Source organism: Pogoniulus pusillus, chromosome 26 (assembly GCF_015220805.1).
Source record: "Pogoniulus pusillus isolate bPogPus1 chromosome 26, bPogPus1.pri, whole genome shotgun sequence".
In the NCBI taxonomy this organism is placed as follows: domain Eukaryota; kingdom Metazoa; phylum Chordata; class Aves; order Piciformes; family Lybiidae; genus Pogoniulus; species Pogoniulus pusillus.
In genome coordinates, this window is record NC_087289.1 from 19,200,354 (window position 1) to 19,215,070 (window position 14,717).

Genomic DNA, 14,717 nt, shown 5'->3' on the forward strand with positions numbered 1-14,717 from the left:
ACTTAGTGGTGGTCAGCCATGCCAGGGCTCTGTGCTCACCACTGCTGTGTCACTGCCACCTACTAAAATTGCTTGGAATGCACGAAGGCAACACATGCTAGTTTTAAGGGACATGGGAGGAACTCAGCTACCACGACGTCTCTGGGCCACCATGTATGTCCAGCTGCGTGCTTGTGTCTGGCTGTGTGCATCTCCTGGCACGCAGGCTGGTGCACAGGCAGGCACACACACATAGCCCAACACCTGTCACACTGCCTGGCAAACAGAAAGCTCAGGAGACAGCAAAACATGAGACTAAAATAAGTGCCTCTCCCAGAGCCTCCCCATGTTCTTTTCACAACAAAGGAAACCAAGGGCAGAAGAATCAGCCCAAAGCAGCAGCAAAAGCCACAGCAGCAGAGCAGAGAGCAACCACAGACCGAGAAATAAATGGAGCATGAAGTGAGCAGCATATCGCCCTGTACACACTGCTATCAGCACCCTGCCTTGGCACTTTTTGGCGTGTGCTGGCTTCCCAGGTACTCTGAAGGAGTCAGAGATGAGCTCCTGGTGTGTCCCTCAGGCACAGCACAGACAGCTAACCTGGCACAGATGGGAAGACAGGGCAGATTTCATTTCAGGCTTCCAAAAGTCTACTGCATGCACAGGCAGGATGATGCAGGTGGTCTGCTGTGAAGAAGGGGCCGTGCCTTTCCTGAAGGAACACTCCACAGGTGCCAGAGCAGGAGGAGCACCCTTCTCAGGAAAAAGGGGGATAGACATGCTAATGATTTCCATGCTCCACTCCTTCTCCAGAACTCCCAAACCCAAACCAATCAGTTCCTCTGTAGCATCTCCCTCTCCCCAGCACTGAAACAGTCCTTCCAAAAGGCTGTTTTGCCTCGGTCACTCCCAGCGGCGGAGCGGTGTGTGTACATTAAAAGGAGATGTTGCATTCCTTCGGGGAGATAAGGAATGTTTTCCTCTGCATGTCTGTGCATGGCCCAGACCCAAACAGAAGCAGCATGCAGCTGGTGTTTCCCCAGCAGATGACTCTCAAAGTGCCTGGATAAAAGTCAAGGTGCAAAAATGATCAGCTAAAAGGCTCATCTGCAGAAGGTACTTGTACAACTCCAGGACACGGCAAGGGGCCATGGCACAACGCTGTCTGAGAGCTCCCTGCACGTGTGGGCACCTGGGTTCTACAGAGAGCTGCACTCGGAATGTGGATGCTGAAACACCTGGCTCCGAGGTGCTCTCAGCAGAAACTCACAACCTCAACGTACGACAGAGCATGGACACAAGTGTGGGGCCACACACACCTACAGGCAGTTGTCTGAGGAATACTCTGCTCCCAGTGATGGGAAGCCCAGCACACATTCCTCTTTCCAGATATGAGCAGGGATTGGCCATGCCTTACCCACAGCGCATGGAATGCCACCTTAGGAAGCAAACACCCTCAGCTCTGTGTCACTGAGCCAGCAGTGCCTGAACAGGGAGACATGGGGTATTGGCTGCCAATCCATTGATATACATCCAGCTCCTCTCACCTGCACTTAACCAGTCTGGCTGGTGCAGCTACAGTGACAAAACTCCCCACCACAGCAAAATCCACCAGTGGAATCAACACATCAGACAAGCAAAATCAGCTTTGTTTACCCAGCACTTTTATGCTGCTGCAGCTGGTCAGGGCTTTGCAGTGAAGCACTGTCACTAAAATCAAACCAACCAACCCACCTTTGCCAGCAACATCCTGCATGGAGCAGACTTGACAGCGTGAGGATGTTTGACCCAGGGGTCCTCTGCAAGGCAAGTCCAAGGGACTATTCCTATGGCCAGTGAGAATCTCCCATGTCTGGGGTGAAATACCTATGCAGAAGGTGCTTTGGCTGAGGTAAATGAGCAAATATACTGTATGCAGCTGGAAATGGAGCAGGACAGAGGCAGAGGAGAGCTGCTGGGACTGACGCATTTGGCCTCAGGCCTGGAGAGACTCTGAGCTGTGAGATGTATGTGTGCAGATGCATTTGGTGCCTAACAGGTTAGAGACACAAAGCTGCCTGCTTTGCACCAATGCCCGAAATATCTGTTAGGACACAAGAGCAGAAGACTCACTGGACAGTAAGGTGCCAATGTGTGCTAGCATCCTAGAAGCAAACTGCATTCTGGGCTTATCTCCAGCAGCATGGGCAGCAGCTCAGGGGGGGGGACTCTGATCCTCTGCTCTGCTGAGACCCCACCTGCAGTGCTGTGTCCAGATCTGGAGTTCTTGGTACAAGAAGGGCACAGACCTGCTGGAACAGGTCCAAAGGAGGTCATAGAAATTATTAGAGAGCTGGAAACCCTCTGCTGTGAGGACAGGCTGAGAGAGTTGGAGTTGCTCAGCTGGGAGAAGAGAAGCTCCACGGACAACTTCTGGCAACCTTTCAGTACTGAAAGGGGCCTACAAGAAAGCTGAGGATAGGCTTTTTAGCAGGGCCTGTGGCAACAGGACAAGGGGTGATGGTTTTGAACTAGGAGAGATTTAGACTAGATAGAAGGACAGTATTTTTGCAATGAAGGTTGGTGAGACACTGGCACAGTTTACCCAGTGAGTAGCAGATGCCCCATCCTTGGAAACATTCAAGGTGAGGTTGGAAGAGGCTCTGAGCAACCTGATCTAGCTGAAGATGTCCTGCTGGCTGCAGAGGGGCTGGACTAGATGAGCTTTAAAGGTCCACTTCTATCCAGATCGTTCTACAATTCTGTGAGAGCAGGAAACCCTCTAACACAGCATCCTGTCTCTGCCAGCCTCTGGGCAGAGGGAAGAGGCAAGCACAGAGCTGTTATCCCACAGCAGACCATCACCACCACCACCACCACTCTTAATATAATTTGTAATGGTTTCCATTTGCAGATGGCCAAACTGCAATCCCTGCATATTGAAATGAGAATCAAGCAGGGCCAAAAAAGTGAAGATTACAGAGACTTGAATTACAAAGAGCTAATGCTGAGGTTCCTATTTTAAGTCCAGTTAGATTTAGGGTTGTCAATCAAAAGGTCACATTTGCCTTCAAAGGCTGCTGTGCTGTGAGGCATTTCCGGAGGCTAAGCCCTGGCTTAGCTGCCCAGTGCTGTGCTGGGCAGGGAGCTGAGAGACCAATCACTCTCATCTATCAAATGCCCAGCAGCTCAGTGTGCTTCTCTGGGGGACGTAAAAAAGTCTTTGTCCTAATCTCATTTTCCAAGGGAGGATGCAGCCTCAAAGCAAAGGAGATGTTCTCCAGAAGAGTCTACCTCGGGGGTGCTTCACCATCTCAGAGCAACTCAGCCACAGCATTGGTCTCTGTATCGCATTTCCATGGTCTCTGCTCTCTGCAGAGGAGGTTTCCTGATCAGTCAACATAGCTAAGGAGGAGGAGATGGACGAGTACAGGGTCACTGTACAGGTACCCCTGGGAAGGGGCAGCTCTTCCTGGAGCAGTTGCAGCATCAATAGAGCAGACAGGGTAGGTGTCTCTCCTGTGCTTGCCCTCTGCTCCCATTACTTTGCCAAAGCTTCTACAATTACTTTAAGGAGTTTCCCCAAGGGAATAAGAAGATTAAGGCACCAATAAGAAAACCAGAGGCATGCAGAGTCTGGCCGCAGTGTGGGGGCTGGATCAGGCTCCCACCTGCATGCAGGGACTGCTTTCATGCCTGCAGCATGCAGAAACTCCCATTTTGACTCCTGGGGACCATTTCCTTCAGCAATTTTATCATACCTTATGCTCTCACCATGTTATCCTCCTTTGCAGATCAGTGCCCAGACAGATGTGTATCTCACCTTGTCTGCCCAGAGCCTGCAAGCTGCTCTCATCAGCAGTGCCCACTCACAGGGAGAAAAGCAGCTTTCAGAGCTGAGTTTTGGCACTTAACTCCTTCTCAGAGGAATCTGGGACTGTGATTGGGTCCAAGGTCTACATACTCAACCACTTTACCACATCCATGATTCCCCATCTGCCTACAAAACCTCAGCTCTTACTTGCTTTCTGGGTGGTTTCTTCATTTGTGTTATAAGAACACAGATTCATGGAAAAAGAATGTGAAGGAGGAGACACAGCACAGGCAGGACAGAGAGGGAAAAGCTCTGCAGTGGTCTCTTTGACAGACCTGCTTTTGCATATAACTTTGGCACAGCTGATCACCAAATCTGCTTTGGGAAGCAAAAAAAATAGTACACACACATCACACTTGAGAGAAAAGCTTGACAGCCACCAGAGAATGCTTCCTTGCTCTGAGGACTCCACATCCCAACCCCAAAGCATAGGAGTCAGAAATTCCAGAGGCAGCCAAAGCCTGCCAAGGTAGTGACCACGGGCAGGCCTTTCCAAACTGAGATCAGAGGGGCAAACCAGCTGCAAAGCCCTGGAGGCCAGCTCCCGGTGTCCACTGCAAAGCCTCAGCATGGGCAAGGACTTGCAACACCTCCCTGCTAGTATCTGAAATCAGCAGCAAGGGGCACACCCACAGAGGGAAGTGGTGGGGAACCTCCTCACAGGGAAGGTGTTTCAGAGCAGAATGACAATCCATATTTATGGGAACACAGCATCCACAAGAACACTCGCCCAGCTGGCAGAAAGGTGGCAGAGAGATGGGATGCCAGCCAGCACCTGCCTTGTGTCTGTGCAGCACCACAGCACAACACTTGCAGCGTGTCCTCTGCGTCCCAGACAGTTGGCAAGGCAAAACATAGCTAGTGCAGAATAACCCAAAACTTCTCAGCAGCTTGGGCAAACACTTGATGTGATTGCTGGCCTCTGAAAAAGAAGGGCACACACAGAGGGATTTTTACCAGGTCCTCTGAGAGAGAGCTACCAAAGAATTGATGTCCATAGTATTTTCTTCTCTGAATGCTGCATCTCCTCCTTCTCACCTTCAAGTCACTGTGTTATCTGCAAAAGCCCAGTGAAAGCCTGAAATCCCACCTGCATGAGCTCTAGGAAACAAAGCCACAGCTGACAGCTTTGCTGCAAAGCCAAATTTCAGCCCAGGTGAAGTGCTCTGAGGCAGTGTGAGCATACACAGCCTGGCTGGTGTCTCCATGCAGAGCAGGAGCTGGCTGCCTTGGGCTGGATGGGTGGATTCTCTGCAGATGCCATTCTGGTTTATGATCTCAAAAAGGAGAACCACTGTCATTCAAAACCAGAGCAACCCTTCCCTGTCCTGAGGGAGAACACGTGGGCCCACAGCACTACAGGGGACGGCTGGGTTTTGCCCTAGCTCTTTCCCTCTGCAATGCTGCTGGAGTAACTTTCTCCTGGAAAAGAACCTAAAGGTCACTGAGACCTAACACTACCAAGTCCACTGCTAAACAATGTCCCTCAGCACCACATCTACACCTTTGCTCCTCTCCTGCATCTCCAGCCCACTCCCCACCTCCCTGGCATTGCCCCTCACCCCTGTGAGGCAGGGGAGTACTTTGCCCTCTTCTCCTCAAATGTGCAAGTGAATGATTATCTAAAACAACCCCAAACAAACCCTCACAAACTTTCCCTCAAGTGTTTCTAGTTGTTATTTGAATGATCAGTCTCTCCCCCACTCTCCTTTGCACTCTGTTTCAAGAGGGAAAGGCAATGAAGCCAAGCTCCCAATCGTTCTCTAGCTTCAGATCATCATGGGAGCAGCTTTTACCTAGCACAGTTGTGCTTAAGGAAAATGAAGAGCATCAGAGAGAAAGTAGTCAGCTTTGCTTTGGGCAGGCTGGACTCTGCTACATTACAGTGCACAGTCCTTAGTCCACATGAAGTCCTGCTGAATTGAATGAACCTAGACTTAGTGAAAGGCCAGGCAAAAGAAGATGCAGAAATGAAGCTGCCAAAATACATCCCCACAGGAGGTGTGACAGACACTGCCCAGACGTTCATGGAATGACAGCTAATTTAAAGCCAGAGCTGATGCAAGAAGATTTCAAGGGGACCTCCTGATTCTAGTGTGTACCTTTAGTGCAGCTTCAGGAGAGAGAATTTGCCAAGAAGAAAAATGGGATTAAATGAAAGGAAAACCCCCTTGGTGAGTGTGTTCCCTGAAGGATGAAATCACCAAGCATCTATTGAAATGGAACCTTTATGGTGTAGGCTTCTGTGCCATTTGAGAGGCTGAGCTCCTGCTGCAGCATCTCCTGCAGTGGGGACACAAACAGGCTCTCTTTTTTCCTCACAGACACCCATTCTTCTGTCCCTGAAGAGCAAGGGCTGCACAGCACCCAACCCACCTGCTCACCCCATGGCCAGCTGGGTGCACTGCAGAATCCCAGTCAGTGTGGCAACAGGCCAAACACTCCTGCTTCAAAGTCAAGCCCAGCAAACAGCTTGTCAGTTGGGTTTTTATTACACTTGTCTCTTGCGTGGTGAATTCCAGGTGGGGACTGTGACAACAGCTGGGGCTAGGATCACCTCGCTCGTGACAAAGTTCAGGTACAACACGTAACCCACACAGATGAAACCTCTGGAGTTTCACCCTGAAACCAGAGGGTCATCCTGAGTCACCAGGGTTTGCACAGCACAAGGTGTGACAACTGGCAGCTTTTCATGGAATCACAGAATCAACCAGGTTGGAAGAGACCTCCAAGCTCAGCCAGTCCAACCTAGCACCCAGCCCTAGCCAGTCAACCAGACCATGGCACTAAGTGCCTCATCCAGGCTTTGCTTCAACACCTCCAGGCGCAGTGACTCCACCACCTCCCTGGGCAGCCCATTCCAATGCCAATCACTCTCTGACAACAACTTCCTCCTAACATCCAGCCTAGACCTGCCCTCGACTCAACTTGAGACTGTGTCCTCTTGTTCTGTTGCTGGTTGCCTGGGAGAAGAGCCCAACCCCACCTGGCTACAGCCTCCCTTCAGGTAGTTGTAGACAGCAATGAGCTCTGCCCTGAGCCTCCTCTTCTGCAGCCTGCACACCCCCAGCTCCCTCAGCCTCTCCTCACAGGGCTGTGCTCCAGGCCTCTCACCAGCTTTGTCACCCTTCTCTGGACACGTTCCAGCATCTCAACATCTTTTGTCACCTTTGGGGAGCAGGTGGATTTTCAGCTGAGTGCTGAACCAACAAGGCTTAGTCCTGTTAGCAGCTGGCTTGTCTGCTGAAATCAGAGTGAGGCATTGGCTGCAAAGAGGGCAAGTTGTGGAGCTGTGTCTACCAGATGGAGCTCAGCAGCCCAGCCTTTCCAAATCCAGCCCCTCCTCACCTCATCCCTCAGGCTGGAAGGCAAAAAGAACAAGGGAAGAGGACATACAGAACAGCATATCGTGGGCTGGGGCTCAAGAAGGGGAAGTCCAGCAGCAGTGCACTCCAGTGGGTCATTACTTCACCTGCCAGCTGTCTGCTGTGTGTCCGTGGGGAAAGCCACGTCACTTCCCCACTTGGCTTTCCCAGTCTGTGGAAGTACAGAGAAGACAGGACTTACAAACTGAAGGAAAGAAGTGCTGTAAGCAAAGCAGGCCTACTCAGGCCCCACTGCTTGTTTGCTGCATTCAGCAAAGGGCTGTTTTCTCTGGTCACACCTCTCACATGCCTCTGGAGATCAAAGGTGTATGCTGGTCTGTGAAGTTACACCACCAAAGTGCTCAGCAGATCAGAGAACAGCATCCAAATGCCATGGCGAGCTAAAACTTCCTCCACACTATACCAACAAGGAGATGATAAATGAGAAACCATACACCCTGAGCATTTGGGACTGCTGGCAGGTGTTTATCAGACAGTGACCCTCAGGATTAACATCCCTTGAGGATTTTCAACAGCAGAAGCAGAGTCTGGCACAGCAAATCAGCCACCAGCACCACTCAGGTTTGGCCCTGTGGTGGAGGTTAGTAGCAGGGATAGTAGTACCCAGGTGCACACATCTGGAGGAAGGCACACAGAGGAGACACTCAGATCCCTCCCTTTCTAAGACAGGTATTGCTGGGATCTCTCAGGGCACAGATCCACCAAGCCCAACACTACTTGCACTGACATACCCTCAAAAGCCCCTGCAAATGTGCCCCTGCCCTGCTAGAGTGACAGCCTGGGAAAAGGAGCAGGGAGTGTGGGGAGAGCCTGAAGGCAGCCAGAAGCAAGTGTATGCTTAATCAGCTTAGCCAAAACGGATCAATAGGCACTAAAATGGGAGGGTCCCCTCAGAAGGCCACACAGCAGAAACCTGTGGGAAGAAATGGAATGTGCAAATGAGCAGCTCTCCCCAACATATGATCTGGATCAACCCCAAGCAGCCCCAGCCAGAGGCACCATCTGCTCAGACTGTTCCACAAGAACATCCTGGTCAACGGTGTCAAAACCAGCAGGCAAACCAAGGAGCCTTAATACAGAACATATCCCCAAACCAGCTGGCAGGGAGGGATCACAGCAGACCTTCAAAAGGGCTGTTACAGGACCATGCCTCCTGCTTGAGACAGACTGGAATTTCTCAATGGTATCATACATGCAGAGGTGTGACTGCTGCTGTAGAGTGAAAGGAAGGGCAGGATGGACGTTCGTCAGACAGCAGCTGACAAACCACCCACCAAAAGAGACAGCTGCCATGAGACAGAAGGGGAGAGATCCAATGGTAGTGCTCTAACAAAACAACCCAGCAGGAAGGGAGCCCTCACAGCAGAGATGGGCTCACAAGTACCACTGGTACCCTCGCGAGCAAAGGGTCAGTCGATCGGATCAAGAGCAAGGAGCTCGCATCGCACTTCTAAAGTTCTCCTACTTGGTGTCATCCCCAGAGAGTTCCCAGAAGATGCAAGGTGTGGCTGGTACAAACATTTCTGAGAGCTCGTAGCAGACAACACAACTCCCTCCTGGTTCTGTGTCCTGGATGCCTTTTAAAATTCAGCTGAACAATCTTGTACCATCTTATCTAGACCATGCTTGTCCCAAGATGATCCTCGAGATCCCTTCCAACCTGGTATTCTATGCTTCTATGTCACACGAAGTGAGCTAGTGTGCTGGAGTACTGACTAGAGCAACCAGGGCAGTCAGGGGCAGGCCAGCACTGCACGCTCCTCTAAGCCTCACCTCCCTGCCTGCTGCAGCAAGCACAGGTTTGCACTACCAGACCTTCTGGCAACAGCACACAGAGCAGCCCTCCAGCCTCTAGAGAACGTAACCTGGAAGAGATTGCCAGATTGCTCATGTCCCTTGCTCCGAGGAGCTGGTGTTGTGTGTGACTTTGCTCCAGACAGCTGGCACTTCCCTTGGCTGCCTGTCAGCCAACCATTCATAGGTGCCTGAGGTCCAGAAGAAAGAAGAGCAGAACGTTCTCTTTCTTCATAATCCCAGCATGTGGGGGGAAGACAGAGCAGGTGATGTTCTCTCTGTGCCCCAGCTCCTCCATGTGTTTCATATACTGATGCCCGAGCTGAAGGGGTGGGCAGAGAAAGCTGCACTGCAAACTCAGCTTCCCTCCTTAAGGATTTCAAAAGGAGAGAGGCATTCACAGGGAAGATGAGTATGATTCCTCTCTGTGGGATGGTCCTATCAGCAACAACACGGGGAACATCTGAAACAGGCAGCCTGGGACGCTGGCTGGGCATGTTGCTGGTGTCTCACAAGTAAGATGACTCAATGCAAGAAGAACAAACAAACAAACAAACAAGGGCTGGAGGCCAACCAAAGGCTAATTAGAGCCATACAACATTTGCCAAAAAGGCCCCCCACTGAGCTACAGCTTCTCCTGGCAAAGACAGCTGTCTGTCTGTCCGGACAAATTACATCCCAGAATAGCCCTCAAGCAGCAGAGGGGCAAGAGGGCACTCCTGGGGGTGCTCTTTATGCCACCTCAGGAGCACCCTGCAGGGCCAGAGCCCCTTTCTTTCTGACTCCCTGAAGACAAGGTCAGGCTGTGAAAACATCCTGAGGCTGCAGGAATGCGAGGGGAAGCCTCTTCTGGCACCCTGCACTGGCAGCAACGCCAACACTTCACAGCTCTTCCCGGAGAAGCCGGAGCGTCCCCAGCTGCTGCGCTACAGCCAGGGGACACGGGTCCAGCTCAGTGCCAGCAAGCACCCAGCCACTCAGAGGGCTGCACTGCGCAGCTCCACGCTTGCTTGTTCAGGTGATCTCATTGAAACACAGCCACAAGGCAGGCCCTGGGAACTCAGCCTGTTCGCTCTTTGCCATGCTCTACAAAAACCTGGTTCCAGCTGCACTGAAAGGGAGTAACTTGGCAAAGCCCCTGCAAGGGATTGTATTTCAAGACACAGCAAGAAAGAAGGATGCTTTGTGCAGTGATGCTGACAGTAAAAGGACAAACTTAATCATGACTTCAGCAATGGTGACGTGTTTGTGATGACTAAGTTCAAGATCTGCAGGTAAGAGGACAGGGGTAAACTGCTGGGTTCCCTGGACTCCCTTTTTTCCTCTTCCCTCCTCTCCTCAGGGAATAACCCCACTGTAAGCCTCACTCTCTCCCTCAGCCTGTCTGTCTTCTTCCAGTAACACTTGGCTCCTCTAGCTAAATGTAACAAAGGACCATGGAAGAAAAAACAGCTATGATGAAATGAAGTTCCTGTATGTCCTGTGAACGTGGGCACCTGGGCCAAGGTGAGAGATCCTGCAAGAGGAGTTCAGCTTTTGCTGGGATGCAGAAGAACACAGTATAGACATGAAAAAGACCATGGGGCATCAAGTTCATCATTCCCAGAAAAGATTGCTAGGTGGCAAGCAAGGAAGAAGGCTTTTTCCTAAAGGCTTATAGCACATTACAAAGGATATTAAAGATAGCTCCATGCCACCCCTCTTGCACTGGCTGCTTTTATGACACAAGGGACAAAGAGGCAGCCTATTACTGCCCCAGGATCTCCTGCACACAGTGCTGCACACACACGAGAAGCAGCCTTCTGCTGCCACAGCAAACTTTGCCTTACCTCTATTCCAGAGCTCAGAGCAGGCGCAAATGGATTCCAGCCACCTTGGACTGCTAGAACAACTCCCTCACCTTGCGCCCGTCTCTGGGTCAGGGGGCAAAAGTGACTCCTTTCCAAATCTACCCTACTCCCTGAACTTAGAGTTTTCACATGGAGATCATACTTACCCTAATAAGCTGGAGCAGACAGATTCCATCTAGACCTGCATTACTGTGTCAGACAAAATCCACTAGATATTTAGATCCTGAAATTCTCTTGGAAACCTCTGATAGTGTGCTGGCAGTCTTACCAGAACGAGCAGAGTGAGCAAAATGCTTGTTGGAAGGAACCTGTGGAGGTCTTTAGCCAAACCTCCTTGAAGCACAACTACTGCCTCAAAAGCCAGTAGCTGTGGGAAGCTCCCAGATTCCCCTCGGCCACCTCCTGACCACACTAAACAAGACTACCTTCCCCAGGTCCAGTACCACGTTGGTAGTTCCCTACTGGTGCTCCTCCATGCTCTCACAACCCTCCTCTCCTTGGGATGCCAGAATTGGGTGTTACTGCACTTGCCATTGGCACAAATCGAGTCTTGGCTGTCACCTGGCACTCAGCAGTTTTGGAGCACAGCAGCAGTCTGGGGGCTGGGGACTCTCACACAGGCAATTTCTACCCAGCAGGCAGGAGCACAGCAAAGGTGCTGCAATGAAACAGTGGCCAGTCCAGGGCGGAGAGGAGCAGGAAACTCTGATTCAGACCAGAAGCTTTCAAGATCACTTCCTCCTCGAGCTGCATTCTGTGCAAATAACTTTATTGATACAGCAAAGAGGCAGACAGGGCCAGAGTAAACCAGTCAGCTGCTCTCCCCTTGCGGGCTGAACACAAACACCATGAAGCCTTTTCCTGGGAGACACAACACAGAAAGGATAAAAGCAGGCCTTGGAGTCAGGACCCAAACCATATGTCCTTTCCCTTACTCCAGCGTGTGGTGGTTTGGGTGTTCCCTGCCCCCCCCTGCCCCCACACACACACTTTGGAAATCACCCAGGCTAGACTCAGCCAGCTCTGGCAATTGAATGAAGCTTATATTTACAGGTTAGCTCAATACACAAGCACACAGTTTCAGTATACACAGTTATAGACAGAAATAGACAAGGTAAAAGGTAACACAGAAACACAGCAGCCCTCCCAGAAACCTGAGTCCCCAGGAGGGGCTCCCAACCGCCCTTCCACCTTCTCCCACCCCTCTACCTTACCCCAGACATTGCCTTGTGCTCCAAGGAAGAATGGAGGGTCAGCCAGAGGGGTTAGGAAGCAGGTGGATTAATCAGAGAGATGGAAGGTGAGGTTAGAGAAATGCTCAGAGCTCAGGCGGTGCTCAAACTCCCTTATCTATGTTTGGATTCTTGTTCTTATACATCTCAGCAAGCCTATGAGTGAAGCAGACATCACCCTTGTTTCTCTTTCACAGCCTGTGATCTAATCCTTCTCACCAAAACATTCTAGCTAGCTCCAAATTAGCACACACGACCCCAGCTTATGTCTCTTTCCCACTGAGGTGCACTTGCCTGGCCTGAAAGGAAAAGCCAAAAGCAAGTCTCGTGCTTAATTCAGGACTGGGCTTGCCAAGAGACCTGATGGCAGCTGTGCTGCTCATGAGCACTGCATATGCCCACCATTATGAGACAGATCTGGATCCAGAAGGGATGACCACCTGTCTGAAGCCTTAGAGGTCTGGAGGGTTTCAGGTACACCTGTACAATACCTCATTTGCTGACAATTTCCAGGCAGCCTCTTGCTAGGTACACAGACCTCCCTTTCAGGAGACTTAACTCTCAGACACCACTGTTTAGACGGTAGATGTTCAAGTTACTTCTTGGAGCTCAATTCTTCCAACTCCTTTCTTTGACTAAAAGCCAATGGAATAACTGAATATGTAAAACCAAAATACTCATCATAACAAAGGAACTTTTCCTAGAAGAGAAAAAAACTCAGAAAATAGGAAGGGTTTTTGGAGAGATGAGTGTGTCAGCAGAGCTGTGAGGAGACACCAAAGGGAACCACACACTCTGGCACTGGCAGTACCTACTAAACACAGCCCACATGATGGCCAACAGGAATTTCTGACAGCTTCTCCTGGCTGCCCTTTAGATCACATTTATCAGCAGAAGAGTTTCCAAAAAAACATTACATGCTTTTGGCAGCACAGAGAATACTGAGGACTAGCTGAGTATCAATTGCCTGAGGAAAAGTAGCAGAAGAGCATGACTAGAACCTTCATGTACCCATCTGACCCAGGTCCAGAGGGTACAAAGCCATCCTGGAGAGACAGGAATAAGAAAGGCCAGAAACTGAAGGAGCCTGGGATTCCACAAGCTGTGCCATGACTGAATGGAGGCTGTAACCACAGCAGGCAAAACCACAGAATAACAGCATTACCAAGGTTGTTAAAGAACTTCCAAGACCATCAAGTCCAACCCTAACCCAACTACCGTGATCATTAAACCATATCCTGATGTGCCACACCTACACACTTCTTGAACACCTCCAGAGATGGCAGCTCCACTACCTCTCTCAGTAAAGCTTTTCCTAATGTCCAATCTAAACTTCCCCTGGCACAGCTTAAACTCATTTTATTGTGCCCTATCGTTAGTTACCTGGGAGAAGAGACCAATGTTGGCCTCACACCAATCCCCATTCAGGTAGCTGAAAAGTGCAACAAGATCTCCCCGTAGCCTTCTCTTCTGCAGACTAAACAACCCCATCTCCCTCAGCCCCTCCACATACAATGTGCCCTCCAAACCCCTCACCAGCCTCCTTGATCTTCTCTGGACACACTTCAGGACTTCAGTATCCTTCCTATCCTGTGGTGCCCAGAACTGAAGACAGTACTCAAGCTGTGGCCTCACCAGCACTGAGTACAGGGGTGCAATCCCTGCCCTGCTCATGCTGGGGACACTGTTTTTGACAGAGGCCAGGATGCTGTTGGCCTTCTTGACCACTAGCACATTGTTCCCTGTCATCCTGGGCTTATTGCTCTCTACAAGAAGGAAGAAATGGTAGGCAGTGGGACAAGCTCACGCACTGCTCAAAGGGAAGGCTGTTCACCTTGTGGAGTCCAACTCCAGGCCCCAAGTCCTTTTTGCTCTGTAAGAAGCAGCATCAGTGTCTCTGAGGAAAAGCTGTGATGCTGTGACAGGACACTGCGATCTGTTGATCCTCTGCCCAGCAGAGGCATATTCAATCCTGCAATGCCTTGGTACCGCTTTGCTAGTCTGTCACCCACAGTCACTGCTACCCTCACTCTGCAGCAGTCTCGTACTCCAGCCACCACACTGCTGCTCTCTGCCATGCCCAAGGATGAGCAAGGGCTCCACTCTTGTCAAGGTGAGGCCAAGGCTCTTCGCAGGCAGTTGCAGGAGGCAGCTCAGCCCTACCTGCCCAATCTGGGCTGTTTGAGTTTCAAGCACTGACAGGTAGGGACTTGAAGTTTTGCGCATGCTTTCCACAGTGAAAGTCCCCAGAGGATCTGTTTACACTGACATCTAGGGTCAAGCCTGAGGGTTGACTCCACCCAGCTTAAGCCTACCTCAGAGCTTGTACCGAAGCCATCTGCTCTGTGCTTGCTGATCCTCCAGATGAGCTCTTCAAGGAATCAGTCCAGTCTGTCCTTTTGGGGTTGTCTCTAATTAAGGGTGTCAGAAGTGGGCTCTGCTCAAGACGAGGCAGCTGTGGGTTTGGTGTTGGCCAACCACCCGAGCTTGCATCCTGCAGGTGAAGGGTTTGATCCCAGGGACTCAGCACGGAGGCGTGAGACGAGGGAGCTGATTTCGCCTCGGAGCCCGGAGCGCAGCCAAGCTGTGCCGGAAAGCCTCCGGGAGCAGCAGCCCGGGA

The 14,717-nt window shown here is 51.0% G+C and overlaps 1 protein-coding gene across 2 annotated transcripts in view; it reads right to left on the reverse strand.

Moving 5' to 3' along the window:
- LOC135186910 (uncharacterized) overlaps positions 1-14,717 on the reverse strand; it is a 49,500-nt gene that overhangs the window by 24,560 nt on the left and 10,223 nt on the right. The window contains exon 4 of one of the 2 annotated variants that reach the window (XM_064165088.1): positions 7,990-8,134. The exons of the other annotated variant lie outside the window; for it this stretch is intronic. Within the exon in view, the coding sequence (XP_064021158.1) occupies positions 8,112-8,134 (23 nt within the window). The 3' untranslated portion in view covers positions 7,990-8,111. Of the gene's footprint in view, positions 1-7,989; positions 8,135-14,717 lie in introns of those variants that run through there. 2 annotated transcript variants of the gene reach the window in all.